Here is a 16,997-nt window from a genome sequence, read left to right on the forward strand (position 1 = left end):
AAAAAAGGACTGTCTATAGTCTAACCCTTGGAAGCTGAGCTCTCCTACCTCAAGGCCCCTCGCTCCCGTTTCTTCTTTCCTATGAGTCTTTGAAGATGTTAATTTTACATTCTGATTCTGAATTCTCTTCATTCAACAATAAAGTATTATTTAAAAAATTTTTATAGCTTTGACTTCATTTCTAAATAACCACATGAAAGATGGGTAATTTAAAACAACAACAAACATTTATATAAATGTGACTTGTACCTGCTAATCTACATTTAGTCAATAGGATCACTAGAAAGAAATGTTCGAAGGCCCAGATCTTCCCAAGCAGTGTGCTAACTCAGTCACAGGCCTCCTGAGATGTGGTCTACAAGTGTAATGGATGCAGGAAAAAAAAAAAAAGAAGTATCAAGGTCATAAAACCCTTGAGGACTACAGCCCTTGTGGGGCGGCTAATCCGTGAAATGCATTCCAAATGCCCCAGCCCAGATGCGGTTTGCAGCAGGGTTTGGAGGCGCTTCTAGAGACCAGCGTTCCTCACAATGTGCTTTGAGAAACACTCTTCTAGGACGACAGTTATAGAGCCAGAATAAGTTAATTGAAATGTTAATCTGCCCTTCATTTTACTAAAGAGCAGAAAAGGAGAAAGATGTGGAGTGTAGACTGCTGACCAATCAGAGTAGATTTATGGCGATTGCCTTGTGTACTGAAAACGGCACTCTACTGGACGCGGCAATTCCAGCGCAGAGCTCTGGGCCTGTCTAAACAAGGAGTCTAAGCAAGGAGAGTCGCTCACGGTCAGTGCTACCTTCACGCTCAGCTCCGAGCCCAGCTAGAAGTGATCAGCAAACCGCTGTCTGAGTGGAACCTAGTTCTTCTGTTTTCCAAAGATTTAGATAAAATTCTCAAAGTTTGAATCTTTAAGAAAGGTCTGATGTGTATGCATCTCTATCAAAAATCAGAGGTATAAAGTTTTGTCAATGTTCTTTTACAAACTGTGATCAACTTTGGCAAACCGGGCCTTGTTTCTTAATATTTCAGTAAATAACCCAGTAACACCTCCCTTCTGGAGTCTCCTGTCTGGGAATCTCAACAACTATCCCCAACTGGGCCAAATTCAGGCTGTGGATCGAAAGGAAAAATGTGAAGCAACTAAAATAAACGTCATAAAGTCCACACACTGCATGGCATTCACTCACTCGGAAAGTTTTAACTGAATACTTTCTACATATCCTATTCATATCTCCCGAGAATAAAAATTATTTGTCACCAGAAAGTTACATATTAATTGTAATCAAAACATAAAACTTTGAAATGCATAATCATGTTTGACCTGCACAACAAACATTATGTTTTCACACCAAGAGAGTGATGTGAGTCAATGTTTGTATGGAAACACTTTTGATCCATTTGTAAATCAAATTTATATTTAGTTCCTGAAATGATCTTTAAGTGGTGACACTACCAAGTTCATGTGGTAGAAAATCAATCATTAAACATTTATTCAACCCTATTATACATATAGGCTTTTCAAAGTCATTAATATTCAAATCAAATTGATAGAACTCAATTAAAATAGCACAGGAGAGGAATCCATAATGTGTTTCAGAAACGTTCCAGGAATTCTATCCACGGTAGAGCATAAGAGAGTGGGGGACAGGCTGGATTCCTTCATAACAGTACAATAAATGAAGCACTATAATTTGGCTTGCTGCAGCCCTTTCTATTGGAAGGGTAAATAAGAGCTGATTACAATATTCAAGACATTTTTTGGACCTAAAAAATGAAGAAAAGAGTCTAGGAAAGATAAGATGTCGAGAGGCCATTTTACCCAGCCACTGCACATTAAAAGGTAAAAGCCACTATTTTTTGTGTAATGATTTCAACCCACAGGGCATTTTAACCCTTCCCTAAAATAACAGTCTTTCCTTGGAGCTGCCATGGACTATCCTTCCTTCCGCACGGTCACAGTGCCAGGCTTTTAGTCCCAGTGATAATACATGTGGGGAAAGGGCCAGGGTAGACGTGGGGAACAGAGCGGTGAGAACTCCACATATTTCATTTACATTTGCTTCAGCAGAAAGGCTCATCAGTTTCCAGGTGCATCTCTGGAACCTCTCAGTGATCTTAAATGGCCTCGCAGAGCCGGACAAGCAGGTGACTGATTAGAGAACTAAACCTAGCAGAGCCCTGGCATGGGTGGTAAGTGCACTCAAATCGCAAAGGCATCGTCTCTTAGTTCAATGTGAAGAGTAAAGAATATGTAGCACCTTTGGATTTTAGGGAACTGTCTTATTAAATATAAAATCAACTCTGTCTCAGGGCACCTGTAAATACTTTTTACAATTGCCTCGACTGCTGAATTTCATTCAGGTTTGAATTTCTAAAATACCCTTAAAAGATTTCAACTTGTGTGATTCCATTAGGATGCATTACTTTAGGTCAGGGCACTGGGATGAAGAAACTTCATGCCACAATAAACCCGTTTGCCACAGGCTGAAGAATGCAATGAGGATATTTACTTTCCGGTGTTCCATCTCTTAACCCTTTCATGAAACCACTGTTGGAGGGAACCTCAGTTGCCTCAGGCACCACTGAGATAACAAGAGGGCCCCACAAGGTGAGAAACTGACTTCAAGGCGAGAGAGAGGCGCTAGAATCAAAACCAAACTTCCCGGCTACTTTGTGGCCATTGTACTAACAAGGTTATCCACTTTCTGGTTACAGCTGTGGAATTTACTGCACAACAGCCGCCATTCAAAGAACCGTTTTTTCCCCTGGTCTTGCAGAGAACAGGCCAAACGCTATCATTATTTGTGTATGTGTGGGTACAGAGACATACATGCACACATGTGCTTCTATTTGAGAGGAAAAAAATAAAGCTTCCACTTCCATCTATAAAAAGCTCCTAGGGCAAGTTTATTGGGAAATGCAGCCCAGGCTCAGAAATAAAGAGCGCACAAATAAAGACCCACATGCTTTTTCAACACTTACATCCAGGCACACACGCTCTGAATAACACTTTGGAGAAAAATACATTAGGCTTTATGTTATGAAAGTGATCTACAAAACTAAAAAGCTACTGGCCATTACACAGCCAAATAAGTAAGACCTCCACAAACACGAACAGCAGTGACAACTGTGAGATGTGGCAGGAAGTGCAGCCCCGAGTCATGTGTGCATCCAAATCATGTAATTGGTCAGCCACATCGACAGTTAGAAAAATCATATGTTAACAGAAGCATAATCAATTTCTTCAGATCATCAGATATTATTATTTCTCTATTATAAAGAGTAGTTCCCACCAATCCTTTTAGCCATGCCTCCCATTTGAGCATTTCTAAGACAGAAAGAAGCATGGCTTGGTGGAGTCCAGAGTCAGACTGACCACGCTGAATTCGTGGTTCTGCCACGTAAGTAGCTGAACGCCTTTGATTCAGCCCACTAACCTCTCTGAGCATCAGTTTCCTCATCTGTAAGATTAAGCAGCCTCATTGGGAGCCTCCAAGGCTTCCTATAGGTCTTAGATCACTGGTCCAAGACACCGTGCTATAACCTGGCCCCTGCCCATGTCGCAAACCTTGTGCCTTGGCTGACCTGCCCTCTGTTCATTGTCATTGGTGCCCTGGTCTGCTGAACACTTCCCACCTAAGGGCCCTCACCTGCTCAGGCCTCTTCTTAGAAAGCTGGAGAAAGCCCTTCTCCTGGTGGTCTGTCATCCTCCTACAGGTCTCTGGCCAGCCCACCTGCTATTCTTTCCTAATATCTGGGACATTTTCCTTACAGCACCAACCAGAATCCTTACAAGTTCCTTTGCTTTGCTCATTCATTCATTTGTATCTGCTTTGAGGCTTTTCCCTTTTGTGAGTATCGAAGACAGGGGTCATTTTTGTAGCCCCCACGCCTAGCACAGTGACTAGCACATAATTAAACTCAGCTAAATATTTGGGGAATGACTAACTGATTAAATGAAGTACTATATAAAACTAATTACCACATCAGGAAGTACATGAGCACTCTCTTTTTAAGGCAGTATTAATTACTTTCACTGACAATGGGAGAAGAGAAGTTTGTCTCATAATTTTCAGAAGACGGAATCAGAGAACTTTAAAGACACTGGTAATTTAGCACACATCTATTCTTCAATTGTTTCTTGGTTCATTTTTGTGATGTTTCTATGACATAAACAAGGTGCTTACTCAGCACAGAGCCAAGGAGCTGCGGAGGCTGCACTGGATTCCGCCCTGCCCCAGCAGCATCAGTGAACCTGCCAGATACACCCTCACCCCCGAGTCCTGCTGTCGGAGAGGACTGATGATGCACGAAACAGAAAATACAACTTGCTCTCTGGTCACAGTGTTGGCAACATAAACACCTGTGCTGACTTGTGAGGCTGGACATCTTGGCACCCAATTCAGAGGGTGACACAGAGTATGGAAATGCCATTTTCACTGAGATGTCTTTCCTGGCCATGCCAGACCTAACCCTACTAAGGATATGAAACTATCTTCATTTTAGCCATTAAAGTTGAAAGGGATACAGTTATACCTGGTGGGCTAGAAATGAGTGGGTTACTCATTTTTTCATTCTGTTTACACTTGCTGAACACCACAGGAAGATGAGGGTCATTTTTAAACACCTTCTCTTCCAATGGGCTTTTGTGAATCAGTACTTGTTTTATATGGTGTTTGCATAGCAGTCTGAATTATTAAGTAAATATATAAGCACAAGAACCACACTCAAACTTAAGTTAGACATTTGATTTTTTAACCCTTTATTTTATATCCATCCCTCTGTCTCTATCTCTGTATATCTATTACTCTGTAGATATGTAATATGACATTCGTATTGACTGTAATTTTCAGAAAACCAGAATTATTCATCTACCATATAGAAACTTTCTTTAATAAGGGGGTAATTAGCATTCTAATTACTCATGAAATAGCTCCTTAACTTATCCATTCAGGAACTATTTGTTGAATGTTGCCAGCGTGTGAGGACACAGGTGTTGTAGGGACGGGGCCAAGATGTCCACAGCCCTTAACTTCCTGGTGCTTGTGTTCTGCTGGAGGGAAACAGCCAACTGCTAAACGAGCAAGTAAATACAGAAATTTCCAATAGCGGTAAACACTATTACAGGCCTCTCTGAGAACAGCATTTGAACTAGGGCATGAATGTGAAGGAAACAGCTATGGCATTTCTTAGGAAACTGGGTAAGTATCTTTAAACATTTAATAACATCTTTAGAAACTTAAACGACATCATTAGCCTATGCACTGCCAATCCTAACAGCAAGTTAGGTGTAAGAAATCATGTAAGCGTGAAAGTCAAATGTGTTTGGGGTAGATTAACAAGCAGGGGATGGGCGTGCTGGTGCTGATACCCACTGGGCACAGGACTTTGCCAGCTTCATCTTGCAAAGATCCACTGGGCTCATCTGTAAAACAAGAATAACACCACTTGCTTTCCCAAATTGCTGGGATGTGAGAACAGCGAGTGAGCCTCGTGCCTGCCTTGCTAACACAGCAGAGATTAAAGATACCTGAAATCCACATTCTCTCTTTTATCCTTCACTCTTGAACTAAGTCAGCTACCCGTTCCAGATGTCTTCTTGCTTCTTTCCTTCCCCTGGCATCCACCAGTCCTACCACTGATTATTCCTGAAGTCAGTTTTTAGATCTCACAAAATGAAACTTAAAACAGGGGCATGCAAGGCACCACTGTTTCTCCAGCTAATGAAAGGGCAAGTGGTGCCAATGATCACGATTACCATTATTATATGGCAAGCTGATCTCATCTTGGGTTATCTGTATTACCTCCTGTGCCTTAGACGCAACATAGTATCCTAATATTCAGCAGATGTGGATTACAGAGCAAGGGACCACACTGCAGAGGGAGGATTCAATGGAAAGGCTCAGAGGCAAGAGACAAAATGAGTGTTGATGGGCCCTGGTCACCCCACATCAGACCTGGCTGGTCTTTAAAGTAAATCTCTTCCACCTCTGATGAGAATAAAGGGGTCAGACGCAGTCGCTCCTTGGAGGGAAAGGGGACAGCAATTATTTCAAGTCAGGATAGTGACAGTCTCTCAAGTACTAGCTTACCTGAGTAAAGGTGAGGAGACCAAGAAGTCAGCAAAGATGCTGGGGTAAGAATAAATACAGACAGCACTATGACCATTTGAGTACCATATTCTAATCTATGCCCTTTAGATGCTATAAAAAGTCAAGAAAGCTGGGCAGAGAGCAAAAGGGAAGAAAAATTAAAGAGAAGCAAGAGAAACAAGTGTTCACAAAGTGATTTTTTGTGAGTATCATTTGCATGAATATTACCGGGTGCCATGGTTCTGTTGTGACTTCTAGTCAAGCCTCATAATAATTGCGTACGGACCCAGGAATATTTGCCAGGAGTGTGGGAACAGCCAGGCAGTGGTTCTGAGATTGGTACACCTCCTCAGGGCCAGACAGGGATGGTCACCGGTGTAGCACAGCCAGGCCCATGGCAGCCCCTCTCCTGGATGGACTATCCCAGGTCAGTTCTCCTGAGACTTCGCCCAGGGGTAGATCTCATCCTGCCATTGCAGATCCACACCGACTTTAATAAAACATGCCTTTTTCCTACATAGTTGGTGTCCTGTCTGTAGTTTATAAATGTGAAGACCATACTTAAGAGAGCTGAAGGGCAAGTTAGGTTTGCCCAGCTGGCCGGTGGCAAAACTGGAATCTGACTAGAGACATGTTTAGCTGCAAAACCTACCTTTGTGACAACAGTGGCTACACTGGAAAACACCCCGGGACCCCTCTCTGTGTACTGACTGCTATCATGTGAGCACAGTAAACCTCTCTCCATGTTTCCACGCTTTAGGGACCATAGGAAAAGAACAAAGAAAAGCAGCAGAAAATGACATTGTATCAAAATTAGGATTTATAACATTTAAACACTAACTCACCTCCCAAGAAACATTGCTGATAATTGAACAAGAAAAGAATTAAAACTATAATGGAGAACATTATGGAAAAACAACAGTATTCACTATTTCTAGTAAATGTGGGTCTGTTACTACTGCTAAGACTTTTTTTTCTGGACTGAGGAGGTTTCCCTAACATGCATATCTACTATGGAAGAACCATCAATTACCAACTTAAGCTACTGCCCATTCATAGAAATAAACAAACAAGTGAAACCTCACTTATTAAAAACAGGCTAGTGAAACAGGCATTAGCATGTACATTTTTTAGCAAGGAATTATCTGTGGCTTATAAAACAATAATTCAAAAAGATTGCCAGTGACTGAATTCTTAAATTACTGGCAAAAAAGTTAGGGGAAATAAGAGCTAAAGTTTATAACCAGGATTGCTTAATTAATTCATTAGAATACTATCTAATTCTATGTTTCAAATAACCATTTGTGAGCTAGTTTAGCTCAAATAATAAATGGTAAGCTGACAAAAGCAGTGTTAACATACCTAAAACCCCTAAGTTGGCTTACTTTTATTCCCTACTTACTGACATCTGTCCAAGTTTGATCATCAGCCATGAGAAAGACTTCATATTAATGTTTACAAAAGTCTGTGTTTGTACCTTCACATGGAAGTACAGACATGATGCACTTCATGCAAGAAGTGTCAAAATGCTACTAGTCTACAGCAAAGACAGATGGTCAAAATGGAGATCTTTCAAATTAAGCCAAAACTGCTTAAGAGAAAAACAAGGAAATATTCTCTTGCTAGATTTCCTCTGGTAACTATGCCTTCCAATGTCATCTTCACTTATTTTCCATTAAACTGAAAACCCTGCTGTTTCTTTCTCCTTCCCAATGAACTCCTTTCCCTTAACAGTTGTAGCACAAGACTTTTGTCATGACTGGCCTTTTTACTTCTGCTCCTGGTCTGTACATGTGGTCACATAACCAGGTATGAAATCACTTCTTCTCTAGAGGACCACTATTAGAGAGAAGAGACCAGATAAAAAGATCTGCCATACTCACCGTCTCTAAGAAGTGGATTTCGTCATAACCGAATCACTGCTATTCCTATGCGTGGGCTATTGACTAATGTCTGCAAAAAAATTTACTTTGGGCCCAATCAATGGTTTTGCAGTTCATTGCTGTGATATTTGACCTGCATCCTGGTACAGGCACAGCATCATGCTGTTTTATTCTTCCTCCTCATAGCCAGTCCATACTGAAAATGCATCACTTCAGGTGCAGTCAAGTGCTGACATTTTATTAAAACATCACATAATGGATTCAGGAAAATACATACCTGATTGCACTTGCAGATAAGTGACCATAGGAGCCACTTGCTGAAGAGCTGCTACGGGAATTATTGAGAATCGTGACCAAGGAGTTGGGAGACGTCCTTATCATGGTCTGAAGGTCAAAGCTATGATCCGACAGTGGTGATATGGACAGTGTACGTTTGCGGCTTGGCCTGGCTGACAGCCTGGGGCTGGGGAATCTGGTGCCTGTTATATAAACAAAACAGAACCTGATCACCCGCAGTTGCGCTCTTTACCTATTATTCATTGCTACTTGCTGGTGTGGAAGAAGCGAAGGAGAAAAAGCCAGCAACTTGTGGTGACAAGCACCTCTCCTCCCCTTGTGATCTACTAGCTACAATTGAGGAAATTAGGGAGAAATATTTATCTTCTAGGGGCTTACCTCAGGGGAGCTCTGTTTATTAATGTGCAGGCACAATGATAAATTGCTAAACAAAAGGGAGAGACTTTTACGTGTTATCCTTCTCATTTCTAGTGATTTATGAATCTGACGGCTGCTTAGATATTCCCATCATTAATTCACCACAAGCGACAAAGACAGTGGTTCCCACAGTTACCACACACCACCCTCCCCACCCCAACGTACACTGTTTTAAGGCAATGAGCCAAAGGGAAAAAATGAATTAAAATACCCTAAGATCAAAAAAATTCAGCTTAGTTATACCCTCATCTACCGATGATTTCTGGAGTTATCTGCTTCATGGTATACTTAAAGCCTTACTGAAACAACGTATAAATACATTACCCTAAATCAGTGGTTCTCAACTGGGGGCAATTTTTCCCCATGGGGACACTTGACAACATCTGGAGATAGTGGTTGTCACAACTCGGGGGGCTCCGCTGGAATCTAGCGGGTAGAGGCTGGGACGCTGCAAAACATCCTGCAATAAGCAGAGCAAGCCTCCCCCAACAATAAAGAATTATCTGGCCCCAGGAGCACCGAGGTTGAGGACCCCTGCCCTGAATTTCCCATAATCTAAGAGCATAAATTTCAAGAAATATTTAAAACCTTGGGATGTTGTTTGTTTACAGATATTTCTGGTGGGGGTGGGGGGAACCCCTGTAAGCATGACAATGAAATCTGATGAGCCTCTAGGGCATTTTAATTCTTCTCTGGACCTTGTCAGAACTAATAACGGATAATGCATTGATTAGAATTTTTAGCCTTCAATTCCACTGATGGAGTCCTAATCCAGGTTTGTAACGCAAACTTAAATGCATGCCAACTTAATACAATGGTTTTTAACCCGAAGAGTTAAAAATTAAATGCCCCTTTGCATTCAAATTTGGTTAATATTAGAGATCTGAATTGCAGGGCACAGAGATAAATGTGGCCCACAGGTCCACTCTGTCTTTTCGATGGTCACATTTACATTAAAGAGTCATCACACTAAAGTTTAATGAAAGAGTGAGAACATAATCCTGTTAGGTAAGAGGCAAACCAAACATGATTAATTTTAAGTAAAAATGGAAGGTTTCTACTATTTCATAGCATGGGTATACCAGGTTGTAGGGACACAGCAATTTTGCAGTAGCCAGAAAACCAAAGTCATACATTAGCCTTTATAGGAAAAATTCCAGGTTCTAGAAAATTCACTGGGAATATTTTCTTCAACAGAGACGGACCTTGACACAAGGTTAACAATCCAACAGGCTTCGAGAGAATTTAATGAAATGGAATAGATAAATGTGAAAGACTTTATTGCCAATAGTATAGAAATAATTTAAAAAATAAACCATAAACTGGAACTTAATAAGTTAGTACCATCCAGGTATAAAACTGGAAAAACAATTCGAATGATGAATGTGGTACCTATTCAAATTTTTCTTTCAGGCATATTTAAAATGAGTCCCTTCATTTAGAACAGTTTCATTACCAGCTTGACGTAGGGCACATTAACACAAAATAGCAATCCCACCTATGTATTTATTTTTAGGTATTTAAATCAGCATCTTACTTTTATTATGGGATCTGCCCTAAACACACCTGTTTCACATTTACTCACTATTAGTGGCTAATTTCATCATAGAAGTTTTTCAGTGAAGAAACACATGCCATTTCCAAATAATTCCAAGGACAAACCAGATTTATTGTCGACTTACATATAATCCTTGGACATAATCCTTCTCTATGGGACTCAGGAATCACTGGCAGAGTTAGAAGTGACAGCACATGCTACATCCCAGTAGAATGGGTGTATCTCTAAATTTTTCAATTCCTGGAACATCTCTAGTTTTGTACATCACAACTAGCAGCAATGCAAAAGATAAGGAGGCCATTTGGTGCTCTCAAACACCCAAGGCTTTATATGTCTCTTCCATCATCCAGAGCGAGGGGCCTTTCAGGACCTCTCATTCTTTCCATGGAAACTTTCAGGTTGCACATGGCCTGATTGGAAGTTCTGGTTTTTCCTTAAAGACTGGATCTTATTTATGTCAGTTTCCACCAATATAAATAGTGTGGTTCTCAGTGCCCCTCATCCCTAGGATGGTCCTTATAGGGGTTACTTGCCCTTATATCTTTTAAGGTCACTCTAATCCTGAGAGGTAGAAGTAGAGCCATAAATAGACTAGTTTACTCTAATGGGCTATATAAAATTACTCTATCCTACATCTTGCTGATACTCAGATATGCCCACTGTTCGAACATTTAAAAGTCAGGTGCTCACATGCACCCTCTCTTACAGAGGTTTCTGCTAATCAAGGAGTCCTGAATATCTGTAACAATGATCAGACTGACCGGCTAGCTGCCAGTTTTGGATCTGCCACTGCAGATGTGTATCCAATGTAGGAATTTAAGATTAATGGTTCACTTTTCCATTGGAGATGGGGACTCATCTTCTGATGTTCTAGCTCAATAAAATAACTAAATGCCATTTTAGTTACTTTGGAGGAAAAGAATCTAGTGCTTTAAGAACTTTCCAGCCCTTCAATATGTTCTTCCCAACTTCCTAATAATCAAGCAAAAGAAAAGAACATTGGCATTTTGGGACAGCAATTTGGAATCCTCTGTTGAAGAGAACTGCTAAAACACAAGTGAGCACTTTCAAAACAGCTGAAAGAGAAGTAGCCAGTTCTTCGCTGATCATACCACTTCCTTCTTAAATATAAGCCAGAATGTGCTTATTGTTCCAGCACAGATATCTCCAATCTGGCTTTCTGTTAATTGTTTTGTTTCTCTATTCTAATAAGAAATTCTGACAAAGAAAAAGGAGGTTTCTTTTTATGTGATGAATGATAGGACATCTAAATTCCTACTTAATGACAATCAATTTACCATATACTCAGGCAAATTAAAATTCCTTTAATTAGTTTTTACAAAGTAAAAAGGTAGCTTCATCCTTTATTTAGATAAAAACCGCCACTGCCTGACTAAACACATTCTCATCAAATAGGGAAGGTAATGCGGCCTGACCTTCCAAGGAGTCTCTCTTATTTTAATTCTTTATTTGCAGATTTTAAATAACTAATTTGCATAATAACACTGAACTTTTTTTTTCAACAATCGTTAATTGAAATGTGGTTATGATGCATCTGAAATGTAAGCTCTCTACTCTACAAAGCCGAACAACAAAATCCCTGCAAGAAGATGTAATTTATTTTACTTTCTGTGTGGTAATGAGCTCCCCGATGGAAACCAGTGCAAACGTGTGTTCTTACGGAATACACGAAAGTAGTTCTTGGTGGTAAGGTGACTAAGGCTGCAGATTTTCACCCCTGTGAACAAATCACCTTCTCTCTATTCCAAAGTTCAGGACTGAATTACTAGGGAGTTGACACAAATGCAACCCTCTGTCACAGAAGAAGCCAAATAGACTGTAAATGGAAAAGCATAAGTTAATCGCTGCTACTAGGAAAAACAAACAAAATTCCAAGCAAATGCCCTACTCAAAGTCATATTTTTGTCACATCCACAGGTAGTGGCATTCATTGATGTATGACTTTGATGATGCTTCATTCAGGTTCACTTCCTGGCATCTTGCAAAGGGATGTGTACTTAAAGGCTAGGAAGACAGCAGAGCTCTGCAACGCTCTGACAAGTGACAGTCATTGGCTCGTCTGCCTATGCATCTACATAAGTAATCTAAAGGAATCATACACCTTAGAACCCCAAAATAAGGGATATAACACACATGAAATGACCCCATTTTCTTTCACTGCTAGCTACTAAAAGTAGCCCCTTCTGATTTGGAAACACTTTTTATTTTACTAGATGTAACTATTCTGATCCTTTCACATAATCAGCAGCTATAAAAGATTGTAGTGAAATATGATTTTAATGTAAAGAAAACATATGGGGCAAAATAAATCATTTCATATAAAAATGTAAAATCAACATGGTTTTTTTAAAACTAATTTTAAAGCATAAATTCCAGGAAACCAAGGAGTGAGTGCACAAAGTCCATCCATACCTCAAATCTGGTCCCTTATTTTTTTAGCAAGACCATCAGCACGGGACAGCTTTTTGACCAGTTGTATTTATATACTGCTGTCAAATTACGGTCGCCTGCATTTGCAAGTTCACTGGTATCCTTAAGCTAAACAGGGAGGCCCAAGATGTCCAAATCTGTGCTTCTAGAAAGCCAAGGGAACCAGAGCACCAAATAATGGTGGTTCTACTTCTTCCTCAGGATTGAAAGGTTAAACAATCACCTCATCTTTGTATTTTCCTGTCTGTTTTGTAAATTAGCATTTGCTACTCCCCAGGACTCCAGAAAACAGCCCTGTCACTTACTGTCCATGGCATGAAGATATTCCATGTGGATGGCCCCGGCACCGGCAGTGGCAGCCGAGGGAATGATGTCTGCGTAGGGGCTGCGCTGGCCGGTTAACAGAGCCATGTGATGATAGTACTCCGCTGGGCTGACCCCAGCGTGCGAGGCTAGAAGGAGATAAGAATGGTATAGTTACCAGCCAGAAGTCAACAAGAAGCTTCTCTCGAGGCATCCCAAAGTCCACCTCTCATGCATCCCACATCAGCAATTCCTTTTATGGCTTGTTAGAGTAACGCTCCTTTAACTCAAATTGTGCTTTCACTGATGCCTTTTAGATATCTCTTACTTAAAAATAAAACTGAAGGAAAGGAATAGAAAAAGTGAAATATATGACACAGTTTTTGATATTGGTCTAAATAAATCATCAAGAATTCAGAATGATTAAAATGCATATATGTACCTACCCATGTTTACCTCCCAAAATAAGATCCTTTCTTAAATCATTGTATGTTCACATTTCCTGCAATAGCAGACAACTTGCACGACTATGGCATCTTTCCAGACACACTTAAAATACTTTCCTAAGCCGCCTGATCTGAGTTAACTCTCACTAACATGAGGAGTCAGGGTTTAAAAAGTGGAAAAAAGGCAGCACAGCTTTAATAACACACAACTAAATGATAAGCTGCAATTTTGCATTTCATAATTTAAAAGCTCTCTTTTACTTTTTTTTTTTCATTACAAAATCAAAAAGAAAATATACCTATCAATCTGGAGCAATTTACTGGCAAGAGTCAGCTTTCTAAGAGTAGGATAATAATCAGTTTCCACCTGCCAATTTGTGTGCAGAAGCAGCAAGATATCGTAGCAGTTCTGAGGTGGCCTCCAGATTCACAGAGATCTGCGTTTACAGCAGCTCCATGAGGTTGTTGGGAGCAAAACATGAAATGACGCAGGTAAAACACTTAGCACACGGCATTGGATCAAAAGAAGTTAATTTTACAATTAGGAAACACCAGCACTCTAGCAATAGGTCTGTGGATGTTTTATATTTGTGTTCAGATATTTCTTATCCATGATACATGGTAAAGAGAGAGATTTAAGGGAAAAAAAAAAAACTTTAGACCACAGGGGAGAAATATTAGTGATATTACTATGTTTGCCTGTATTAACTGGATTCTCGAGAAACAGGGAAAAGAAGACAGATCAATCCGTCAAAGAATGTTTCATTCATACTCACCACCAAATGCTATGGAAGCAGATGATAAACATGCTTCTCAATAGCTTAATTGAAGGTACCACTTTCCACTGGCCCAAAAAGATTTCCAAAAGCCCGGCATAATTCCAAGTCCATTGTTAAGCCAGCTTTCCTTTCTTTCTCTGTTCTCCTTTTTAGTCATTTCTACCAGGGAGAAGACGTTCCAGTTTCCCCATTACAAGATCAAATCTGAGTTGAACTAAGTCTTATTTGATTCTTATAGTTTTATTTTATTTTTAAAATGTGAATCTTGCCCAAAGAGCAAAATTTATTCCTTAGATACAAGTGTATTCGCTGCACTGGATCAGAAGGAAAAAACTGAGCCAGCAGCTATTGCTGGAGGAAAGCTATGCCTGGAAATTCAATTGAGTGGATGTTTCCTAAGAAACTTCATGCACCTTCCCACATGCACAACCAGTCTCAGGAAGCAGTCTACACGGAGACTGTGGACTGTGCACAGAAGTCACATCAAGCAATCCTCGATGGAATGAGGTGCATGGTGTTTTTTCTCTAAAACAAGCAGTGGCGACTTGTGACTGTTGCAAAGAACTACAACCAGCTGCCTACAATTAATAAGGCTTAAGCAATTCTGACCTTAATTCAGATTCCAGCGAATATGGGCAAGTGAATTTGTATATGTGTGCATGAGATGGAAATAAGAATGGTGAATACATAGCTCTAATTAGGAAGAGTCATGTGAAAAGTAATTAATTGGGAGGCTAAGAGAACCAACAGGAATTTGATACTTGAGTCTAAAATGAGCATCGAGTATTCCAGAAATAAAGTCTAAGCTCGTTTTTTTTTTCTCATTGTATCTTTCTTCTGGTTTTCATTTGGCATGGCACATGCAACAGGTCTGAACCATCATGTTTTCTAAGACCTTGCACATTCAGAGTGTGATCCATGGACCAAGAGAACTGACATCACCTGGCAGGTTTTTAGAAGCACAGAATCTCAGGGCCCACTTGGCGCCATCTGATCCAGAACTGAATTTTATAAGGCCCGCCAGGTGATTCATTCGCACACTAAAGTTTGTGAAGGCCCTGCTCTAACAGACACATCTGCATGGATGTGCCTCTCACACATACAGAACAGAAGAGTGTTCATCAGAAAGTGAGTAAAATGCTCAGGTTACTCATGCACATGTGTGAATGGCTATGGGCCAGTCTAATCATACGTGAAGCAGCAAAACAGAACAGCAGTTAAGAGCAAGGATTTGGGAGTCAGTAAGATCTGGCTTTGAGTTCCACCTCTGCCACTTATAATACAAACCGTAGGATGACTGGGTTGCAAGACACTTGACCCCTCTGCACACTGCTATCCTTACCTGAAAATGGAGACGGTAACATTACCCGCACAGAGGGGCTGTAATGTTGAGGTGGAATCATGCACGTACAGCACTTAGCACAGTGTCTGGCACATGGTAAACACTCACTAAACTTTAGATTTACTTTACACAACGTCCCAGGTGGGATGCAGGGAGGAGGCGGCTTGGTTGCTGGAAGCAGAATCTGTCTGGGTCTTACCGTCTGTAGGGCTCAGCCCCCGGGCGGCCGAGATCATGGACAGGGACGGGCTGCTGTGCAGAGACCGGATATAGTCCATGTAAGGGTTAATGTAGGGATTCGGGGGGCTGAAGGGAGACTCGGAAGCTGCAGCGGGGTTCCGGTGCGGGGAGATCCTAATGAAGGGCAGGTCCGAATATGTCGGGCTACTAGATAAGGCAGAAGACCTGGGTACAAAGAAAACCAGACACGAGAGGCACACATGAGACAAATCTCCATAGGCAGAAGCTGTCTGGGAAAGGAAATAAGTAAGATTTTAAGTGAATTCCCAGGTGTCTTGGGGAAAAATATCAGGCAAATACATTTCCAGTATATTACCTTACTATCAGGATATATAATGCAGGTAGAATGTTACTCTGCAATTATTTGGGCAAAGAAAATTGACCTTTGAGAAATTCCATAGCACTCCAAATATAGGAAAATAAAGGTCGCTTTCTCCATGAAAAGCTTATTTAGAATTTCCCCAAAATTCTAAATAACAAGCAACTGATCTTAAAGTGGTTGCTATGATTGTATTTTCCATTTGACCCAAACAGTATTGTTACCATTTAAAACTTACCTCTTTCCATCACGGTGGTACATGAAGAAAGATGGAAGGATGGAAGGGAGAGGGAAGGGACGGGGAAGGGAAGGAGGAAGGGAAGGGGGAAGCGAAGGGAAAAGAAAAACCAACCCCTAAATTTGTCTGGTCTGGAAGTCTGAGCATGCATGTCAGGGAGCTGCCATTAAATGAGAAAGACTAGTTGAAAAGTCTATTAGAAATGTGAAATTGGCTGGGTGTGGTGGCGCATGCCTGTAGTTCCAGCTACTGGGGAGGCTGAGGCTGGAGGATTGTTTGAGCCCTGGAGTTCAAGGTCAACCTGGGCAACACAGTGAGACACTAGCTCTAAAAAAATAAATCAATTGAAAAAAATTTTTTTTTCTTTTTCTGAGACAGAGTCTTGCTTTATCACCCCAAGTAGAATGCAGTGGTGTCATTGTAGCTCACTGCAACCTGAAACTCCTGGGCTCAAGCAGTCCTCCTGCTTCAGCCTCCCAAGTAGCTGGGACTACAAGGCACATGCCACCATGCCCAGCTAATTTTTCTATTTTTAGTAGAGAGGGGGCCTTGCTCTTGTTCAAGCTGGTCTTGAACTCGAGCTCAAGCAATCCTCCTGCCTTGGCTTCCCAGAGTGCTAGGATTACAGGTGT

General features: G+C 40.8%; 1 protein-coding gene across 1 annotated transcript in view; it reads right to left on the bottom strand.

The window, feature by feature from the left end:
- Window positions 1-16,997, bottom strand: part of GLI3 (GLI family zinc finger 3) — a 172,756-nt gene that overhangs the window by 65,527 nt on the left and 90,232 nt on the right. The window contains exons 3-5 of the mRNA XM_045564598.1: window positions 15,768-15,973; window positions 13,004-13,150; window positions 8,253-8,454 (exon numbers count right to left, since the gene is read on the bottom strand). Coding sequence (XP_045420554.1) covers window positions 8,253-8,454; window positions 13,004-13,150; window positions 15,768-15,973 — 555 coding nt within the window. The remainder of the gene's footprint in view (window positions 1-8,252; window positions 8,455-13,003; window positions 13,151-15,767; window positions 15,974-16,997) is intronic.

The sequence above is a fragment of the Lemur catta genome, chromosome 11 (assembly GCF_020740605.2).
Source record: "Lemur catta isolate mLemCat1 chromosome 11, mLemCat1.pri, whole genome shotgun sequence".
NCBI lineage: Eukaryota > Metazoa > Chordata > Mammalia > Primates > Lemuridae > Lemur > Lemur catta.